We start from the raw sequence: 18050 nt of genomic DNA on the forward strand, positions 1-18050 counted from the left end.
CGGGGATATTGCGGGGAAAAGTGGTCGGGGCGGGGATTAGGCGGGGATCGTGGCGGGGATGGGGCGGGGCGGGGAAAAGTGCACGTCCACCCCCGCCCCGCCTCCGCGGCGGGGATGGATTTATCCTCCACCCCCGCCTCCATCCCCGTTTCATACCCTTCATCCCCGGTCCAAACGGGGCGAGGCGGGGCCCCGCTTTCCCCCGGTCCACTGCCATCCCTACCCTTGAGGGCAGAGCATACCCTTTTTCTGTGGATATAGCACCATAGAATTTCAGAGCATAATGATCTGGAATCCAGTGTGATCAAAGTGGGATGCGGATCTATAACCGATCTAATCAAAGCGGCAGCGTTATCGGATCAACCACGGTGAGACGGTATCCGACCCATTTGAACACAATGTACCCCTCAACATTCGACGCAGACACAGTTCCATCCCTAAGGGTACCGCAATGATTTGGCAAAAAGATTGAGGGTATCATCGTAACTATCTGCGTCTATAAAGCTCTGCGCCTCTGCGAGCTGCCCCTTATCTTCTTCCTTTTCCGAGAAGCCATGGCTGCATCCGTTGGGGTTTCCGGCGTATTTCCGTCAGGCGCGACCGTCAAAATCTCATGGAGACCTAGAGATATCCCATTCGGGGCTCAATTTAAGAGATATCCGGCGGGTTTTGGCTCTCGGAGGCATTTTCCGGCCATTAAGTTGGCGATCTCCGTCGAGAAGAAGACGTTCACACTAGAGAAATCTGAAGAGATCTTCAATGCGGCCAAGGTAAGTAATTATTTCTCATACTTTCCAATTTGTTTTATGTGATTTCTTCCCTGCATTTGGAGCTCCCTTTTGAAGTAATTTTGGTGTTTTCCCCTTACTGTTATAGTTTCTCTGTTGCGATTTCGTTTTTTTAGCAATTGATTATGTTGAATCCGAAGTTACTGTTGAGCATGTTCGTTTCTGTTCTTTGAGCTATTGATTGTGTTGAATCCGAATTTTGAGCTCTCTTTTGAAGCAATTTTGTGTTTCTCGTTGTTCTTTGAGTACCTATTACTCTGATGTTTCGCTCTATAGCTTTAGTTTATGATTTAATCTTCATGAGTATGTCCAAAGTCAATAGAATTAGTGTCCAACAAACTTCTGCAGTACTGTAACAATGTTGCGATCTTGCATCCGGACTTGAATGCCCTATGATTTGTTGGTTTTCCACTATTTCAACATAGAGGATAAGGCGATAAAAGCAATTCTCAGTGTGGAACATTTTGTAGATGGGTACAATTAGAGGAGATTCTTGGAACTGATTTAAAACAGACAGATTTATGTCATAATTCCTTTGGTGTATCAATGAGATATTTCATGTCCTTCATTTACTAGTTTGAACTTTGTACATATACTAAGCTACTCTGTTAAAACAACCATCAAGTTGGTGAAAGAAAAAATCTTAAGTCTCCTGTGAATGCTTCTGTGCTCTCAGTGTTTGGATCTCATTTTCCATTTCCAGTGTTGCAGACGGTCTGTTGATCCAATTCTTTCAATAAAGTGGAAGACCAGGCCTATGAGACTCTATTGAGACGTGACTTTGGGTCTGGATCCAGACTGACGTGCTAATGTAAACGCCCCTTATGTAGACGCGTTTATGTATATTTTGTTTCCTGTTTTGCCCCTCTTATGTAAGAGGCTTTGTATACTATTCTTAAGGGCATTATTGTACATGTTATTTGATATTAAAAGGAACCCACGACCCACAATGGGTGTGCGTAGAATATTGTTCCAGCTCTCTTCCTCTCCTCTCTCTCCTCTTCCTTCTCTCAATCTCTGGTGACGCCTTCCAGATTTACAGAGACCACAAGAATACATCTGTTTATCTACTATCAAGTTCTATTGTATTCTATTCATTTGAGACACTATTTTCAATTCAAAAGAACAGTAGCTATTAAGTCTAGTCTTTGAAGTTTGAAGTGATGCGAGTATGATTAGCTTTACAACCCTAATCACTGCATGTTAAAAAACAAATGCATATCGTGTGTCACTATGTCCTGTCCAAAGACCTGTTTGTTATCCAGTTCAACACCAAGAAACTAATGCATGAATTATGAAGTGATATAGGAGACCAAGATATTTTATCTACTATTTAACATCAAGCAGACTCTTTACATATTAGATCAAAACAGCCTCCCATGATAATATACCTACACATAGTATGATAGAATTAAGCCGGGAGATCTCATAGAAGCTAATAAGAAAGTGATCCCAGTGTATCAGTTCTCAAAAATTGTTGATGTACTTTCGATGCTTGCCATAGGCTACATATATTCCTGATGGGTCATTGTACTTCAGAATTCCTTATGCATAATCTGGTGGTTTTCATATTTTACTCCCTTCACACATATCGATGGGTCAAAATCATTCCTTACATTGAGTTGATGGAGTTCCCAGTTATGAGTTATGCTTGCTATAGACCACATATATTCCTGATGGGTCATTGTACTTCAGAATTCCTTCTGCATAATCTGGTGGTTTTCATATTTTCCTCTCTTCACACATCTCGATGGATCAAAATCATTCCTTACATTGAGTTGATAGAGTTCCCAGTTATGAGTTACTACCTTGTATGGTACTATGTGGATGATCACCTTCATTGCAACTGGATTAACAGTCTCATCATAGTTGAGTTACTGCAAGTTATCACTTGCTACAAAAGATACTGCCATTTATACAATCTCCACCTTCATAACTGGTTTAAAGGTCTTGAGACCATTCCATATGATTTTGCCACCAGTGTGACCTTAAATTGGGGCTATATTCTTTATTTGGTCCACCAAGAAATGGTCAATCCATCAATTCTAAATTGTACTGTGGACGTTAACTTATGTCACTTATGCTATTGCAATCGTCTTTTGCTAGTTTGTTGAATGATAGTTGAATTGGTTTACTATCTGGGGACTGCATAATTTTTTGTTACCTTGTCTTAAATAGTTCTAGACTTGGAGTGTCAGTGGTTTCTGATTTGTGTGCAGCAGTCAAACTATAATATGGAAGCTTTTATGTGGACATGTTAAAATTTCATGCGTTGGTTTTGTTGAAGTGGATTATAGACGCTGTGCCAATTATGTTGAAGTCTATAATTTATATTCTCAGTTTCATTATATTACTAGTTTAACTCACTTGTGGTCCTAGGAGTTGATGCCTGGGGGTGTAAATTCACCTGTTCGAGCCTTCAAATCAGTAGGTGGACAGCCAATTGTATTTGATTCAGTTAAGGGATCCCGTGCATGGGACATTGATGGAAATGAATACATAGACTATGTTGGTTCATGGGGCCCTGCAATTATTGGTCACGCAGATGACAAGGTATGTTCCTTTTTAATTTGGTAAATATCTTTTCCTAAACTGTATTGCAATAAGTAGACAAGGATGAGACTAGTTCACACAATTCTAGCTACATCTGGTGTTACTGCTTTTAAAAAAGATAAGAAATATCTTAATGCGTGTGACGGGAGAAGCATACATGCTTAAAATGAGTTGAATCCTCATAACTTGAAACAAATTGAACTGTTTTGTGGTGTTTCGAAAATGATCTATTGGCGTCATTGTCCCAGGTGGATATAAACATGAAAATTATGATTTTTTCTTTCTATTATGTAATTTTTCTTCCTAAGTATCTAATTCTCGAACCATCTTCATCATGAAACTTTCAGGTCAATGCTGCCTTGATTGAAGCACTGAAAAAGGGTACCAGTTTTGGTGCTCCATGTGTTCTAGAGAACACCTTGGCAGAAATGGTGATATCAGCAGTTCCAAGCATAGAAATGGTGCGTTTTGTGAACTCAGGGACAGAGGCTTGCATGGGTGTGCTGCGCCTTGCCCGTGCCTTCACTGGTCGCGATAAACTAATCAAATTTGAAGGCTGTTATCACGGGCATGCCGATCCTTATCTAGTGAAAGCTGGAAGTGGAGTTGCAACCCTCGGCCTACCAGACTCTCCTGGTGTGCCCAAGGCTGCCACATCTGTAACCCTCACGGCTGCGTACAATGACCTAGCAGCTGTCAAGAAATTATTCGAACTAAACAAGGGAGAGATTGCAGCCGTAATCCTTGAACCTGTAGTTGGAAATTCTGGTTTCATTGCACCTGAAAAAGAATTCCTGCTTGGTCTGCGTGAGATCACTGCTGAGAATGGCACCCTCCTGATATTTGATGAGGTGATGACTGGATTCCGGATAGCATATGGAGGTGCACAAGAGTATTTTGGTATAACCCCTGATCTTTCCACTCTCGGCAAAGTCATAGGAGGTGGTTTACCAGTTGGAGCCTACGGTGGAAGGAAAGATATTATGCAGATGGTGGCTCCTGCTGGGCCAATGTATCAGGCTGGGACCCTGAGTGGGAACCCTCTTGCAATGACTGCAGGAATACACACACTGCTAAGGTTGCAGCAGCCAGGAAGTTACGAGCACTTGGAAAAGATCACAAAAGCCCTGGTGCAGGGTATTCTAAAAGCCGGCCGAAAGGCCGGGCATGAACTTTGTGGCGGCAATATTAGTGGAATGTTTGGTTTCTTCTTCATGCAAGGGCCTGTGAGCTGCTTTGAGGACGCGAAGAAGAGCGATACTGGGAAGTTTGCCAGGTTTCACAGAGGTATGTTGGAGGAAGGTGTATACTTCGCTCCCTCGCAGTTTGAGGCTGGTTTTACAAGCTTGGCACATACCATGGAGGACGTGGACCAGACTATAGCTGCAGCTGAGAAAGTGTTTAGGAGGATTTGAGCTGTTTTTTTTCTGTTTGTTTCTTTTTTCTGCTGCTTCATTTTTGTAGCTGTGTAACGTCTCTGTTGAGTTCATGGATTTCTTTCCACTCCTGGGGAGATAGCGTTGTAGTCGTAGAGCAATCATCTGTTTGTCTTATGCTTACTACCAAGGGCTTGTATTTTTTTTTCCTGCTCTAATTTCGTCGATGACATTAGCATGTAAAAGTTGTGGTTTTTTACTATAAAAAAGTGGTTTTTCATTGCTAGGATGAATTGGCAATCAATTTGTGGCAAAGCGAATAAGTTTTATGTTTTATGCTCTCTCTCTCTCAATATAAAGGAAAATTATTTTATAGTGAGCCCGTGCTTAGGTTAACTGACCAAAGAGTCGATGTCATAGTCAGTTAATCACCATGAAGCATGATCCCATCCACTTGGTGTTACCTAGATAAAAAGTATATGCATCCTTATTTGACTTAAAACGGACAACCATAAAAAGCTACACGAACAAGCTACAAGTGAGCCCATTTAAAGAGTTAATCATGTATAAGATGACACTTTATTCCAAGTAGATTATTTTTGCAATATCCAAGGCATTACTCTCTCTCTCTCTCTCTCTCTCTCTCTCTCTCTCTCTCTCTTTAAGGGTGATTCTGGCTCTGGGAAGGAGGAGGGGATGGAGGGCACCGATAGGGGAACCAAGATGTTGGGTCTCCTAAAGCAGAAGGTGGTGGTGGTCGTGGTGGTGGAAACAGTGATGAAATTGGAGGAAAATGTGGCCATGATGGCTTTGGGAAAGGCAGAGGCGGCAAATGAGGCAGATGTGGAAGGAAAGGGAAAGGAGGCAGATGTGGAAGGAAAGGGAAAGGAGGCAGATGTGGCATAGGTGGCAACGATGGGAAAGGAAGAGGGAACCATGGGTTCTGAAGGGGTGGCCATAAAAACTTTGAATTGTTGGCAGACCCCAGGCTTTCATTCCCACAGATGGAGAAATCAATAGTGGGTGGTCTGTAATTCAAAGGGTTCATACTAAAGATGCATGATTTCCCCTGCCTGGATCTGATGTACATCTCTCTTGTAGTGTTGACACCATGAATATTACAGTTAGAAGGACTCTTGTTGAGGGTGGCTTTGCAAAAGGACTCCGCCTTGTGGGCATTTCTGCACTCATATCCATTGACAGAAGGGAGCCTGAATCTGTAAACGCCAAACTTGTCTGTTTTTCTTGTCACAGAGTATGTATTGTTCTCCTCTGATGCTAACTCTGCTTTGAGTTTGCATTCTACATGCACATCTACACCTGCACATCAAATTTTCAGGGAAAATGAAGCTTAGAACTGAATAAAGGATTAAGTATACAAACGGGTGTTCTGTGTTAGAAGAGTTTTTTTTTTCCTACCTTGTAGGAAATAGCTGGGCTTGGAGAAGGTGTTCTGCAAACATGAGTCGCAGAAGACGCTGCCCATGACTGTAATTCTGTTTGAGTTGTGCCTTCTTTCATTGTCACCTGCAACTAAGGCTAGAATGGTGAGAGTGGCGGCAAGAACGCCGAAATGATTGAGCTTCATGGTGGGTGATGGCTATGTGAGTTGTACTATTGCACAGGGACTCCTTTTATGGATGGGATGTGACAACCCGTGAATATGGTGGTCAGTGTATGTTCTTTTTAAGCGGTTTCCATGCATAAGGAACGCGTACATGTGAAATATGGCATTGGAATTTTACAAGGTGGGGTGTCCCTTTGAGCAGAATAACACTCTCATACGTGTTAGTCTTCATGAGTTGGCCAATAGATTTTCAATTTCACTGGCTTAACTGTCTTCTTCTTGGTCTTGTTTTCTTCGATGTGTTGGAACTTGGAAGTAAAGTGAAATTTCTGGAAGTATTTTTTATCATATCAAGCAAGTAATTTAAATTGTTTTCCTCCTACGAAGCCAGGACTTTGTTTGTCATGGTTGTTCATCGGTGGGAAATAAAAACTTTGTTCTACTTTGACTTGAAAAGCAAAATAAGAGCTGCCGTCTCTTTGTGACATTGGGAACCTTAAGTTTGAAAAAAGAAAAGAAATAAAAAGTAGGCTAAAATTGTGTATGCAACATGGAATATCTTTAAAGATCAATCGTCAGATGGTTTGCCCTCATAAAATAAAATAAGTACAATCTCTTTTTGAAACATGAAATAGCTAAAATCTCTTAAGGTCACGATTGGAAGCAAGAAAAAGTCATAGAAAAAAGAAATTTTGGCTTATGAAAAGTTTTGATATGATAATTTTTTCAAATGAAAAATGTTCGCTTGTTTGTGTAGCATGAGAAAAACAGAGTAGAAAAATGAAAGAGAGAGAGAGTGGGAGGTAGATGAAGATAGAGGAAGCTCTTCCTATGGCAGCCCATAGAATGAGATGTATTATGGGTGAATGGTTGCCCTAATAAAAAAAGAATTTTTGCCAGAAAAATTTCCTCCACCCATTCAGGTGGAAGAAATTTTCCTATTAAAAATAAAACTGTTTACAAAAAACTTTCTTTTAAAAAATTGGTCTTGTTTGGAATGGATGGAAAAGTTGTTGTTTTTTCAACCTTCACTTATTCTGCTATTTTTTCATTTCCTAATGTGCCCTAAATGTTGCTTTTTGGCTCTAATATTGTGATTGCTCTGCCCAATACAAGATGCATCATGTTTGCTTTGGCCATAAGTGCTGCTGAACAATCACAGCTGAGAAAGTAGCTGATCACAAAGTTAATCTTGTGACCAATTTTCATAAGATTCAAGGCAAAAATGATCACATCACAAAAATTTCACTGGCTGATCACACATTGTAACCTTGTCAGTCCCTTTGGACCTGAGACTGCTTTATGTGAACCGAAATACCTTTGACGTATACAAAGGGTAAATAAAACATTATGGTCGGTTAGCTTTGGAAAATGGCAGCAGCCTGCTCCTCTTGACTGAATGCCCTTTGGCAACAGATGCATTCATATTGCAGCTAGTTTTGGAACTACAAGAGAGAGAGAGAGAGAGAGAGAGAGAGAGAGAGAGAGAGAGATTTAATCTCTAAATTGGTCTGCCTAAACAACTGAATAGTGAATCAGAGTACAGTTATTTGAAGCTCAAAAGTGATTATTCCTCAAGGATGCTTAACTTGACAATGAGGATTACAGGCTAAAGTTAATACTTGGTTTTTTATTTGAAGCTCAAAAGTGATTATTTCTCAAGGATGCTTAACTTGACAATGAGGATTACAGGCTAAAGTTGATACTTGGTTTTTGAAACAATTGGTAGTAAATATGGTGAACCATGGAATCCAGATTGTGATAATGAGGACAACAAAGTAAAGGAAAATCCCTAGTTTAAACCAGAAGAGAAGGAAACATAGCAATTGGAAGGCACCACTTAAAAGACATTATTTTTGGTGTTTGTTTTCCATTTACATAGCCTCTAAAATCTTTAAATGATTGGCGTTTTTGTCATTTCTGACAGGTTGTCTCTGTTTTCAAGCTTGTGAGTTGTGAGTACCATGTCTTCTTCTTGGTGGATCGCTGCTAGACTGCAGTTCCTATACTGATAATGCTCAAAGCAGAATCACTGCGATGGAGTTTGTCAGTAATCAATCATGTGCTTCGGATACTTCTATTGGCTGGCCAATATATAAAAACAAGAAGATTCTTGCACAAACATTTATTATGTCTTACACGCAGAAACAAGATCTTAGGTTTGCATTAGTTGATAGCATTTTCCTAAAAACTCAGTATTGTGCATTCTGTTTTCTGAATTCTTAGACAGTACGGTGCAAGAATCAATAAAAAGTGTCAGTGCAGTAGCCGGAGGCAATCTGTATGATTAAAACTAAGCAAGAAAGAATATGGTGGTATCCAAAGAAGTGGACTTCGTGTTTGGTAGCACCCGGGTATTAGGCACCTGATCCAGTGCAAGCCAGAGTTGGGTTGGTTTTATAGCACAAGCTTTGTAAGTAGGTGTACCAGTTATATAGACTGAGCTTGGTCTGCTCTTTAAGTAGGTGCACCACCTCTTACATCGTCCCCAGCAATGAAGCTATAATACAGAAAATGATAAGAGAGAAATCTTGCTCTATGATTGAGATTGAAGAACGAGAACTCAAATACGTTTCAATAGTAGTTCTCGAAGTTGGTATTTCAAATTCCTTGATTTGAACAGGCGTGACCAGGATCCAACAAAACTGAGCAAGCTCCAACTTTTCTTAAAGATTTATGCTAAAATAGGTTCAACAAAGATCAGAACTGGACCAAGTACATATCGACTGCAGGCCCTAATAGGCTTTGGAAACTGCCCTACATGATCTAGCAAGAATCATGAATAAACAGACAGGTTTCCATGATATCAGGTGGATTTCCAACTTGTGTAGTCCTGATCTTGGAACCATGATATTGTTTCTCTACAGTGACTTAAATATAACATTACAACCAGTTGGTCTTTGCCTTGCAAACAATAGGTTGCCCAGGCTGTGATTTCTCACAGGACCATTTCAGTAGAACAAACAATGTCCTCTTGCCTATCTCATCTTCTTTTGTGTATCAAATTTGTGCAGCATAGTGTACGCCATAATTTAGTTACTATTATTTCTTTCGAAGAATATCTTGCATTTTTTTATGACGAGAAACCCTCACCAAAGCCAGGAAAACCCCGGGTGGGACACCACGACCACCCTGCTTTATGTGGCCCACCTCTGAAGCGAAGGAAATCTTGCATTGTTCAAGTTTCAAAACCAATCATCAAAACCTTAAGGATGGTGCAGATCTCAAATCTGTGTATTAAATCTGGCATGTCTCTTATGCCACGGTTAAATGTAGAACAAACATTGAATTTCAAATTTTCATAGATTCATATTTGAGAAGGAAGAAAGTACGTGTATCTATAATACTTGGATCTAAAATACGAGCATGAAATCCGAGCATTCAAATAAACCATAAGGGATTAGGTTCATCCCTGTTCATGTCCAGCAAACCAATTGATCCAAACAATTGTCTTTGTGATACCAGAATAAGCTTCGATAATCAACGTCCGTGAGTCACAAGGCAGTGATGTGCGTTTGTCTGTTTGGTGTCAAACCCATGGGCTTGCTTGTCGTGATGATTGGAAGAACTTCTGTTTGTTTGTTTTTTGATATTTACACGAACTGCCTCAGGATCAGAGACCTAGCCGCACTGGCTCTACCTGACGTGCTTACAGTCGCTATCCTGACAGAGTAAAAACTCTGTGAGCTTCACGCCTTCTGTTTGAAAAAGAAAACTAGTTTTCATAAGCTATGGCAAGGACTTGCACCACTTGCCCTTAAGGGCTCTCCACATCTGACTAGGTGGGTCAGCTTAAGGCTTTTAAGTCGGAGAGGGAAGTACTTGCATAGTTTTCCTTTTTTAACATTGCAGATACCAATTCTAGTCCACAGTTAACGTGACACCTCTTAGGGCGTGGCACCCCATTTCAAATTAATGACTTGAGAGTTAAATTAAGGGACAGTCAAAGGATGATTAGAGACGTGAGGCTTGTTCCTTCCCTAGACAGTAGACACCCAACTTTAGATTGGACCGGAGCCCGTCAAGTCTGACATCGATTTTACATCATGCGTCGCTAGGTTGGAGGGACAAACACGGCTCTTCAATCTTTACAGAAAGGTCTAAAATTGAAATTTTGCTAATGTTGAGCAATGTCTCATTTTAGAAACTCCAGCCTCCAATTAGCACATCATTGGTGATTTTTAACAGGAATTCCACGCCTCTTGGTTGCTTTTCACATCATTAACAGATCTTCCTAGTTTTGTAAAGCTATCTGGAGCCTTTTTCAGTTGGTATTGCTTGTTTTCATGACCCAATGGAGCCAGCTGAATCAGTTCAGCATGACCATCTTAAGAGGATAACCATAATGTTCTCCAAAAAAAGGGGGAAACAAGAGGAAAGAAAATGAAGAAATAATAATAAAACAGGGAAACACACACACACACATCTCTCTCTCTCTCTCTCTCTCTCTCTCTCTCTCTATATATATATATATATATATATATATATATATATATATATATATATATATATATATATATATATATATAAACACGCCAGAGGTCAAACCAAGAATATGGAATTCATCCACCATGTTGCCAGAATGACAGTAATCAAACCCACCAAATTTAGTATTCATGTATGACATCATCCCGCAACAACAGATTGGCTGACCTCCTAACAATCACAAACAGGAGAATCAAGAGAATACAACTCACAAGTATCAGACCTTCCACATTCATTCGAACTCCACCTCTAGATGGACAATAAATCACAACTTTTCACCTTACAAAATATTACAGCCACATCTGTTCTTAGGCAACTCCTCAACCTTCTTTTCTGTTTAGAAATACAAAAAACTTGTCAAAGGCTTTACAGTAACTAGCTCACAGTAAGACAGCAAAGGAAATAAGCAAACCATAACATAGGAAGCTAGATGATTCATCTTGAGCTACAATAAAATAAACCAAGAGCTTTACAACGATATATTAAAGAATCTAACATTTGGATTTGCTTGACCACCATCAATACCTTGAGTGGGATACATTCCACCAAGGGATTGCTGTGGTTGAAGAATACAGCTATGGAGGACAAGTATCTCGCCTCTAGATAATGACAGCGCACGATACCGCTTGTTGGAATTTTCCTCACGGAATGGTGTTTTTTTTAGAATATGTAACTAAAAGGAATTTTAGTATATCCTCGTCAGAAAAGGCAAAAGAAAGAATGACAGCAAAATATTTAGCATTTCAATTCAATGTTACAAAAAGCATGGCGTGACAGTTTCCTTTTCCTTTATTTTCTGTTTGTTTGTTTGTGTGTGTGTGTGTGTGTTCTTTTTGAAAGATGTGGTGTGAGAGCCCCTAGCAACTCCATTACTTCTTGTTCCAGGACACACCAATGTGAATGTGTTTGAAGATAAATAGCAATTAGTGGAGGTTGCCCAGACCAATGAGTTAAACACAAGGTCCATCCAAAATTGAAGTTGTGTTTACAAGGAAAAGAACCAAGGAAAAAATTAAAACATGCATATTGTTTATGAAAGTTGTGTAGCATGGGAACTCCCAACAGCTCTAGAATATTTTCAAACAAATATCAGACTGACACATCAATGGGATGTTCACAACCACAAGCATTTGTCAAAAGTATAAATCCTACGACTGAAATAAAGTCAAGCATTCATTCCTCATACAAAATGTTCGTGAAGTATGGCACAGAAAGCACCTGTCTTTGTCCTAGGTAAAGATGGCTGCACAACAACATGCATGGTCATAGCCCCTCCCGGAAGTTCACCAAATGGGGTTCTCGTCTGGCCAACTGTCTTGCTATTTTCCAATATCTTCCCTGCACTGATGAGCTTTATGTCGCTCACAGCCTTTGGTACAATCTTTTTATCTGAAAGCAAAAAAAAAAAATCTTTAACCATACCTTAAACATGGGCAGAGTTCAAAGGGAATAGGTTTCAATATTTGGTACTTTAAAGTGCAAACCTTTTATCATAAAAAGGATCTTCTCAACCCCTAACTCAATCTTCTGATTTATGTGTGCATGAATCAAAACTAAAAAAGGAAGAACAGCAAAAAATAAATGCAACACAAAGCAGGCTCCAAATACAGATCCAATGTGTGAGAGAAAACTACTTTTCCTGATGCCAACTGCCAGTCAAAAGTTAATGTATCACTAGGCTAAAAAAGTCATTCTTAAACAACCTATCTGGAGATGAATCCCGACCACAATGAAGTCCATTATGGCATTATCCAAAATAATGTTCCCGGTGAAAAACAAGGAAATGTGCTGACATGGATCCAAACCTACAGGTCAGTTGAGAACACACAGAATTTAACCACATTTGGCTACAAATATCCTACTAAAAGTATAAAATAATGAACCACCAAAATCCCTTAGCAACAGAGTGCTACACTCGGATATCAATCCCAATAGATATCTAAAGTCAAATATTTAAACCAAACTAAAAGATTCTAAGATTAATATGAAAATCAGAAAAGAAGACACGGGTTCGATAGCCATCATGCCAAAGGCACAAAGTGCAACAATTGAAGCTCCTCAACAGAACACCTTAAAGAGGTAAATCAGCAATAGCAATTAAACCTCACGACAATCATTTTTGGATTCTTTCAGGTTTTAAAGATGCAATTTGCCACCACACCTTTGAGCATATGTATAATCAATGACGCATTAAGATTTGGTAATTGGTAAAATATATCATGCCGTGAAATTATTCAAATACAAGAACATATCCTCTTTTTCATTAAATAAACTCCTTGAAGAATTAGATGAGAAGACCTTGAATGAAAAATGATAGCGCCATTCAGCTTGTAGCCTTATACTGTACAGGCTCCTCTCTTTTCCCATCACTCATAATGTCTTAAAGAATAATCCTCTAAATGTTAGTCATAGCCACCCTAATCACCTCCTCTGCTGCATATGCCACAAAGACTCAAAAGGCAAATTGCTATCACTAACTCATCCATATCCTTCACAAATCACACACTCAACAGTCTACAAAAATACAGGTAACGGGATCTCTTCCTTTTACCATCCAGATCATAACCTTTGAAAACCTCATTTCATTTCTCACTTCATTTGGAGATTAACTTCAGTTATTGGCCTGCTTTGTCTATCCAACCGAATCCAGATGAATAGGCCACATACTTCCAGGTCATATTATTTTTAGTTCATACTACCGTGAAGGAGTCCTCACATGTCTACCAGTTTGTTGTTCCTCTATTTCAGACGGTAGCAGAAAACAGGCTTGTATGAAGATGGCTTCATTTTTGCATCAACCTAATCCTGACATTCTAAGCCACCACCCTTAAAAAAGAAGAAGAAGATGCCACAACCACAAAGCAAGTCCAGTATCCCAAAACCATGATTGGTGCATGACATGAGAATTGCAAAAGATTGTTTCATCACTCACCAAGGTCATAATTTCCCTAGGTTAGGTGAAACAGAAAGCTTGACCACACCTTTAGGAAATAGAAGAATTCATATTTTGGTCTAAGTGAATTGTACACCAGAAATTGATGGATTGTGACAGATGGACATCAGGTTAGCGATCTGGCATTTTACATTAGAATATTTTCCAACATAAACCTGGGTTTAACCATATCTCCACCTAAACCACTAATCACCATCTATATGCTTCTTTTGCAATAAAATTCCAGAAAAATGTTACCCTCCCTCCCTTGACTAATCCACCAGAATTGAGACCTAATCTCCCTTCACCATAGCTGTTGCGAGTGTGGTCCAAGTGGAAATTGTAATCACGACATCCAGTGCCTCTGGACAACTCAACAGCTCCCCCTAACCAACTGGCGACTCCGCAGGCCTAGTTGGTTGACAATGGAATGCATTAAAAAAAATCACAACTACATTTATCACATAGAACTAAACGAAAACAACTAATGCTTCAATTCTCCATGCTTGCAGAAATTGAAGAAGACGCAGAAATAGGATTCAACATTGTATTATAATACATCCCAACAGCAACTAATCCTAGCTAGCCTTTGAAAAAGAATGAATTAGAAAAACAAAAAATCAATAACTAAAATTGCACAAAGTCGACAAGAGTTCCTGGAGAGATATAATAAATTGATTTCAGCCATTCCCATGTATGATTTGGTTGTAGATCCAATATTATCCATTTTAAAACCTCCATACCATGTACAGCTTGTAAATAAATATTACAAACATATAAGAGGGAGTTAGAGAAGCACCCCCCCCCCCCGACCACCACCACCACTCTCTTTTTAGGTTACAGTAGCAATAATGTTTATTAAATTAAAAACACAATTAAAAGCAAACAAGAAAAGATGGATGAAATATTAAGTGTTATTGTGCAAACGCTTGCACCAATCACAACAAAAGGAATCATAAACAAAATCATCATCATACTGCTGTCAGTTTTTTCGATAGGCCAAACGCTTGCACCAATCATAACATAACATTCTCAAAATCTCAACAGCTAAGGATTTCAATAAACCACCAAACGAGGGGGGAAAAATCACCAAATCACGACACCCACTAAAATAATCAAGATTCATGATAAATTTCATTCACCACTATGATCAATTAATGAGAAAACCCTGCAATTACCAAAACCTATTTCCTGAACGCGCATCCAGATATGAATTCCCATAACAAGACCAACTTCCAATAAACAACCCAAACACCCCTGACCACCCTCAGAAAAAGAGAAAAAGAACACCAAAAACCAAATTAGCCAAGCGAATTCAGGATCAAAAACCTCGAGGCCACTCCGCAATGATCCTCTCCTTGAGCATCGCCACTGTCGAAGACGGAGCATACCGGAAAGGTCCGATGTCCGAGCCATCGTAGAGCCGGAATTTGAGCTCCACCAGATCCTCCTCCGGCATTGAGGCGTTCCCGTTCCTTCCCTTCTCCTTCAATCACCCCCAAAAATTCCCAAAATTAGGTTTCCATCCAACACCATAACACACCCAACAAAAACAAAAACAAAAACAAAAACAAAAGAAAACCCAATCTCTGAAACAACAAAGGAAACCGAACCAGAGAGGAAGAAGGAGATTACCTTCTACGTTATTGGGATACCCCAAGAATTGATCCCATCGAGATTTTAGGGTTTTGGAGAGAGAGATTGGGGATTTTGAGGACCAGAAGCAGACCTTTCGGTGCTCAAGAATTGATTTATAAGTAATTAATGAATTAATTAATAATTAGTTGCAAAAAAACTTTATAAAAATAGAAATATTTGGCTTCTTGTGTGCTGTGAAAATCTTTTCTCTTCTAGCTTTTTTTAGGAAAAGAGAAATGGATCCAAATTTATAAGTAATTAATGAATTAATTAATAATTAGTTGCCAAAAAACTTTATAAAAATAGAAATTGGTGACTTCGTGTGTGCTGTGAAAATCTTTTCTCTTCTATTTTTTTCCAATTTTTACCATTTGGGCCTTTTTAGGGAAAGAGAAATGGATCCAAAACTGACATAACCAAGAACTAGATCCACAGTATATCAAGGAACTCATATTGACGAAATTGACCAAATGTTTATTGCAAGAGAACCTTTGCTCTTGTGGTTAGGGGTGGGCAACTCGGCCTGTCATTGATCGGGTTTTGGTCAAGGTTTTAGGTTTGGGTCCATTAGCTACCGGATCGAAATCCTGCCTGTTATATACCTAGGTCAGGTCCGAGTCGGCTTACGGGCTATTTATTATTTTTTAATAATATAAAAGTTAAAAAATCATTAATTGCATAGTAACTTAGTAACAATTATTATTTACCTAATTAGTTGTATTAATTTTATAAAAAAAAATAGTTAAGTACATGAGAAATTATTTTATTATTTACCTAATTAGTTGAGTTTGGGCCAGGCCGGCTTCACATTAGTGGGCCAATGAACCGGGTCGTGGGCTGCTCTTTAAACCCGAGCTCGCTAAGAACCGAGCCAAAGTCCGGATTGTTAGTAAATGGATCAAACCATCTCCGAGTCATGCCTTACTTAAAGCCCGACGGGCTGAGATCTAAAGGGCTCTGGCCGGACCCATGCCCACCCCTACTTGTGGTACATGGTTGTGTGGGACCGGGTCCCAGTCATATACTTATCTGATTAGTATAAACAGATGGGGTACGGGATGGATCATGCTAAATGAATATCCAAATCTGAATCTTGTGCACAAGATTTGAAAACTATATCCAGATCCCAATTAGATTCCATGATGTAGAGTTGAATTCAGATCCGAAGTATACAAGGTAACACTGGATCCGATCAAATTAGACTGAAATTTATTTTCTGAGTTTTTTACAACAATCGTTGACCAAAGTGCAAACCTGGACCGAATTAATGGTTTTTGGGTATTCTTGGTTTGCAGTTTGCACCATGGTCACAAATGTCAATGGTATTTTGGAAATATCGTGATTTTATCGTAATATTTAAAATTAATCAAAATTGTGATTTTTTAAAATATTTCATGCTTTCAAAGTATCGCACCTTTCCATTGATGTTATCGTGCGATAGCAATGTTTTTTATTTGTATACGTTCAATTTTTTTTTGTAAATCTTTTTTTTTAATAGTTCAATGGAAAACCCTTTTATCACCGATCAGCAAATTGGCTGACCTCTAGTTGCCCTTGAGGTCCCTCTTTTTTTGATATTTACACCGAGAAATCGCTTTCTGATTAGCGACCTAATCGCTCTGCTGGCTTTGCCTGCCGTACTTACGATCATTGTCCTGACAGCGTAAAACTCTATGAGCTTACCCTATGCCCTCGAGGAGTCGTCACCCTTCGGCTAGCGTAGGGGTTGACACTCATGAAATTTGAACCTAAATCGCCTGCCTAATGGCTTCGGCCCTATCCCACTACACAAAACTAATTTAGGGCAGGTCCTCTTGCTCTTTGGAGAGTACATTCAGCTTCGACCTTGTCGGGCAACTGATGCCACTCATGGGTTTTGAACTTGTGATGTCCCATCAACTTAGTGACATTCACAATTAGCCCTTTCTAAATATAAGCTGATATCTTATAATTTTTTCTTGAAATTTGCAAACATTTTATTTATTATGAAAATTTTCCTTATCCCAAAAATCCTAGTAACAATAATCATGCCACTTTATAATGATAAACTCACCAACGGTGCTCGCTTGTCCAGTGCAAGCTACCTTGTGTTGGGACGTTGCAAGTTCGAATCTCAATGGTATGGTTGCATAACTGGTAAGGGTCTGCCTAACCCAGCTTAACTTTCTAAAACTAGACTTGTAGAAAACCAAGATTCTCAGGAAAATCAAACTTGTGATTCCCCGGCCCTTTGGGGCTCGCCCATCCCAAGAAGAATCAAACTTGTGATCAGGGATGCAAACGGTTCGGATCCAAAACAGCTAAATACATTTGGGAATCAGACTCGAAACAGTCAAAATTTGCAAAACCTCCATCCTGAATCCAACCCATTTGCAGCCCTGTGATGTCCCGAACCTCCAACCTCCGGCCGTCCCAATGCTTGCCCTAACCAACGCGACGACCCCACAAAGGCTAGAGGTGGTGTATGTTGTGGTTGGATTTTGAATATGAATTGGTTGGCGGGTGGTTGAACCAGATTAGGTTTGACATTAACTAGATCCGAATTGAAATCTGTTAGTTGTGTTCTATTTGTGGGCTTGAGGTCAGCGTTGGCAACTTCATTTTGGTTTGTGAATGTGACCTATGATCCCTTGCAGTTGTGAACCACTTATGCAGCTATCCTTTCATGTGGTCAACTCAGGTGGATTTGGGTAGCCCAGCTCTGACTTTTC

The 18050-nt window shown here is 39.5% G+C and overlaps 2 protein-coding genes across 2 annotated transcripts; one reads left to right on the forward strand and one right to left on the reverse strand.

Moving 5' to 3' along the window:
• The first annotated feature begins 531 nt into the window (after positions 1–531).
• On the forward strand, positions 532–5017 carry LOC149851463 (glutamate-1-semialdehyde 2,1-aminomutase 2, chloroplastic-like). The gene is made up of 3 exons (XM_090000814.1): positions 532–770; positions 3168–3341; positions 3689–5017. The coding sequence occupies exons 1-3, from the start codon at positions 555–557 to the stop codon at positions 4754–4756; spliced, it is 1458 nt and encodes a 485-aa protein (XP_089856940.1). The 5' UTR covers positions 532–554; the 3' UTR covers positions 4757–5017.
• A 5850-nt stretch (positions 5018–10867) lies between these two features.
• LOC149851464 (membrane-anchored ubiquitin-fold protein 3-like) lies at positions 10868–15438 on the reverse strand. Its single transcript, XM_090015202.1, has 4 exons — positions 15337–15438; positions 15031–15187; positions 11988–12158; positions 10868–11102 (listed from the first exon to the last, which is right to left on the reverse strand). The coding sequence occupies exons 2-4, from the start codon at positions 15158–15160 to the stop codon at positions 11050–11052; spliced, it is 354 nt and encodes a 117-aa protein (XP_089871328.1). The 5' UTR covers positions 15161–15187; positions 15337–15438; the 3' UTR covers positions 10868–11049.
• Between the last annotated feature and the right edge of the window lie 2612 nt (positions 15439–18050).

This window comes from Nuphar pumila, chromosome 1 (genome assembly GCF_984573655.1).
Source record: "Nuphar pumila chromosome 1, dmNupPumi1.hap1.1, whole genome shotgun sequence".
Lineage (NCBI taxonomy): Eukaryota > Viridiplantae > Streptophyta > Magnoliopsida > Nymphaeales > Nymphaeaceae > Nuphar > Nuphar pumila.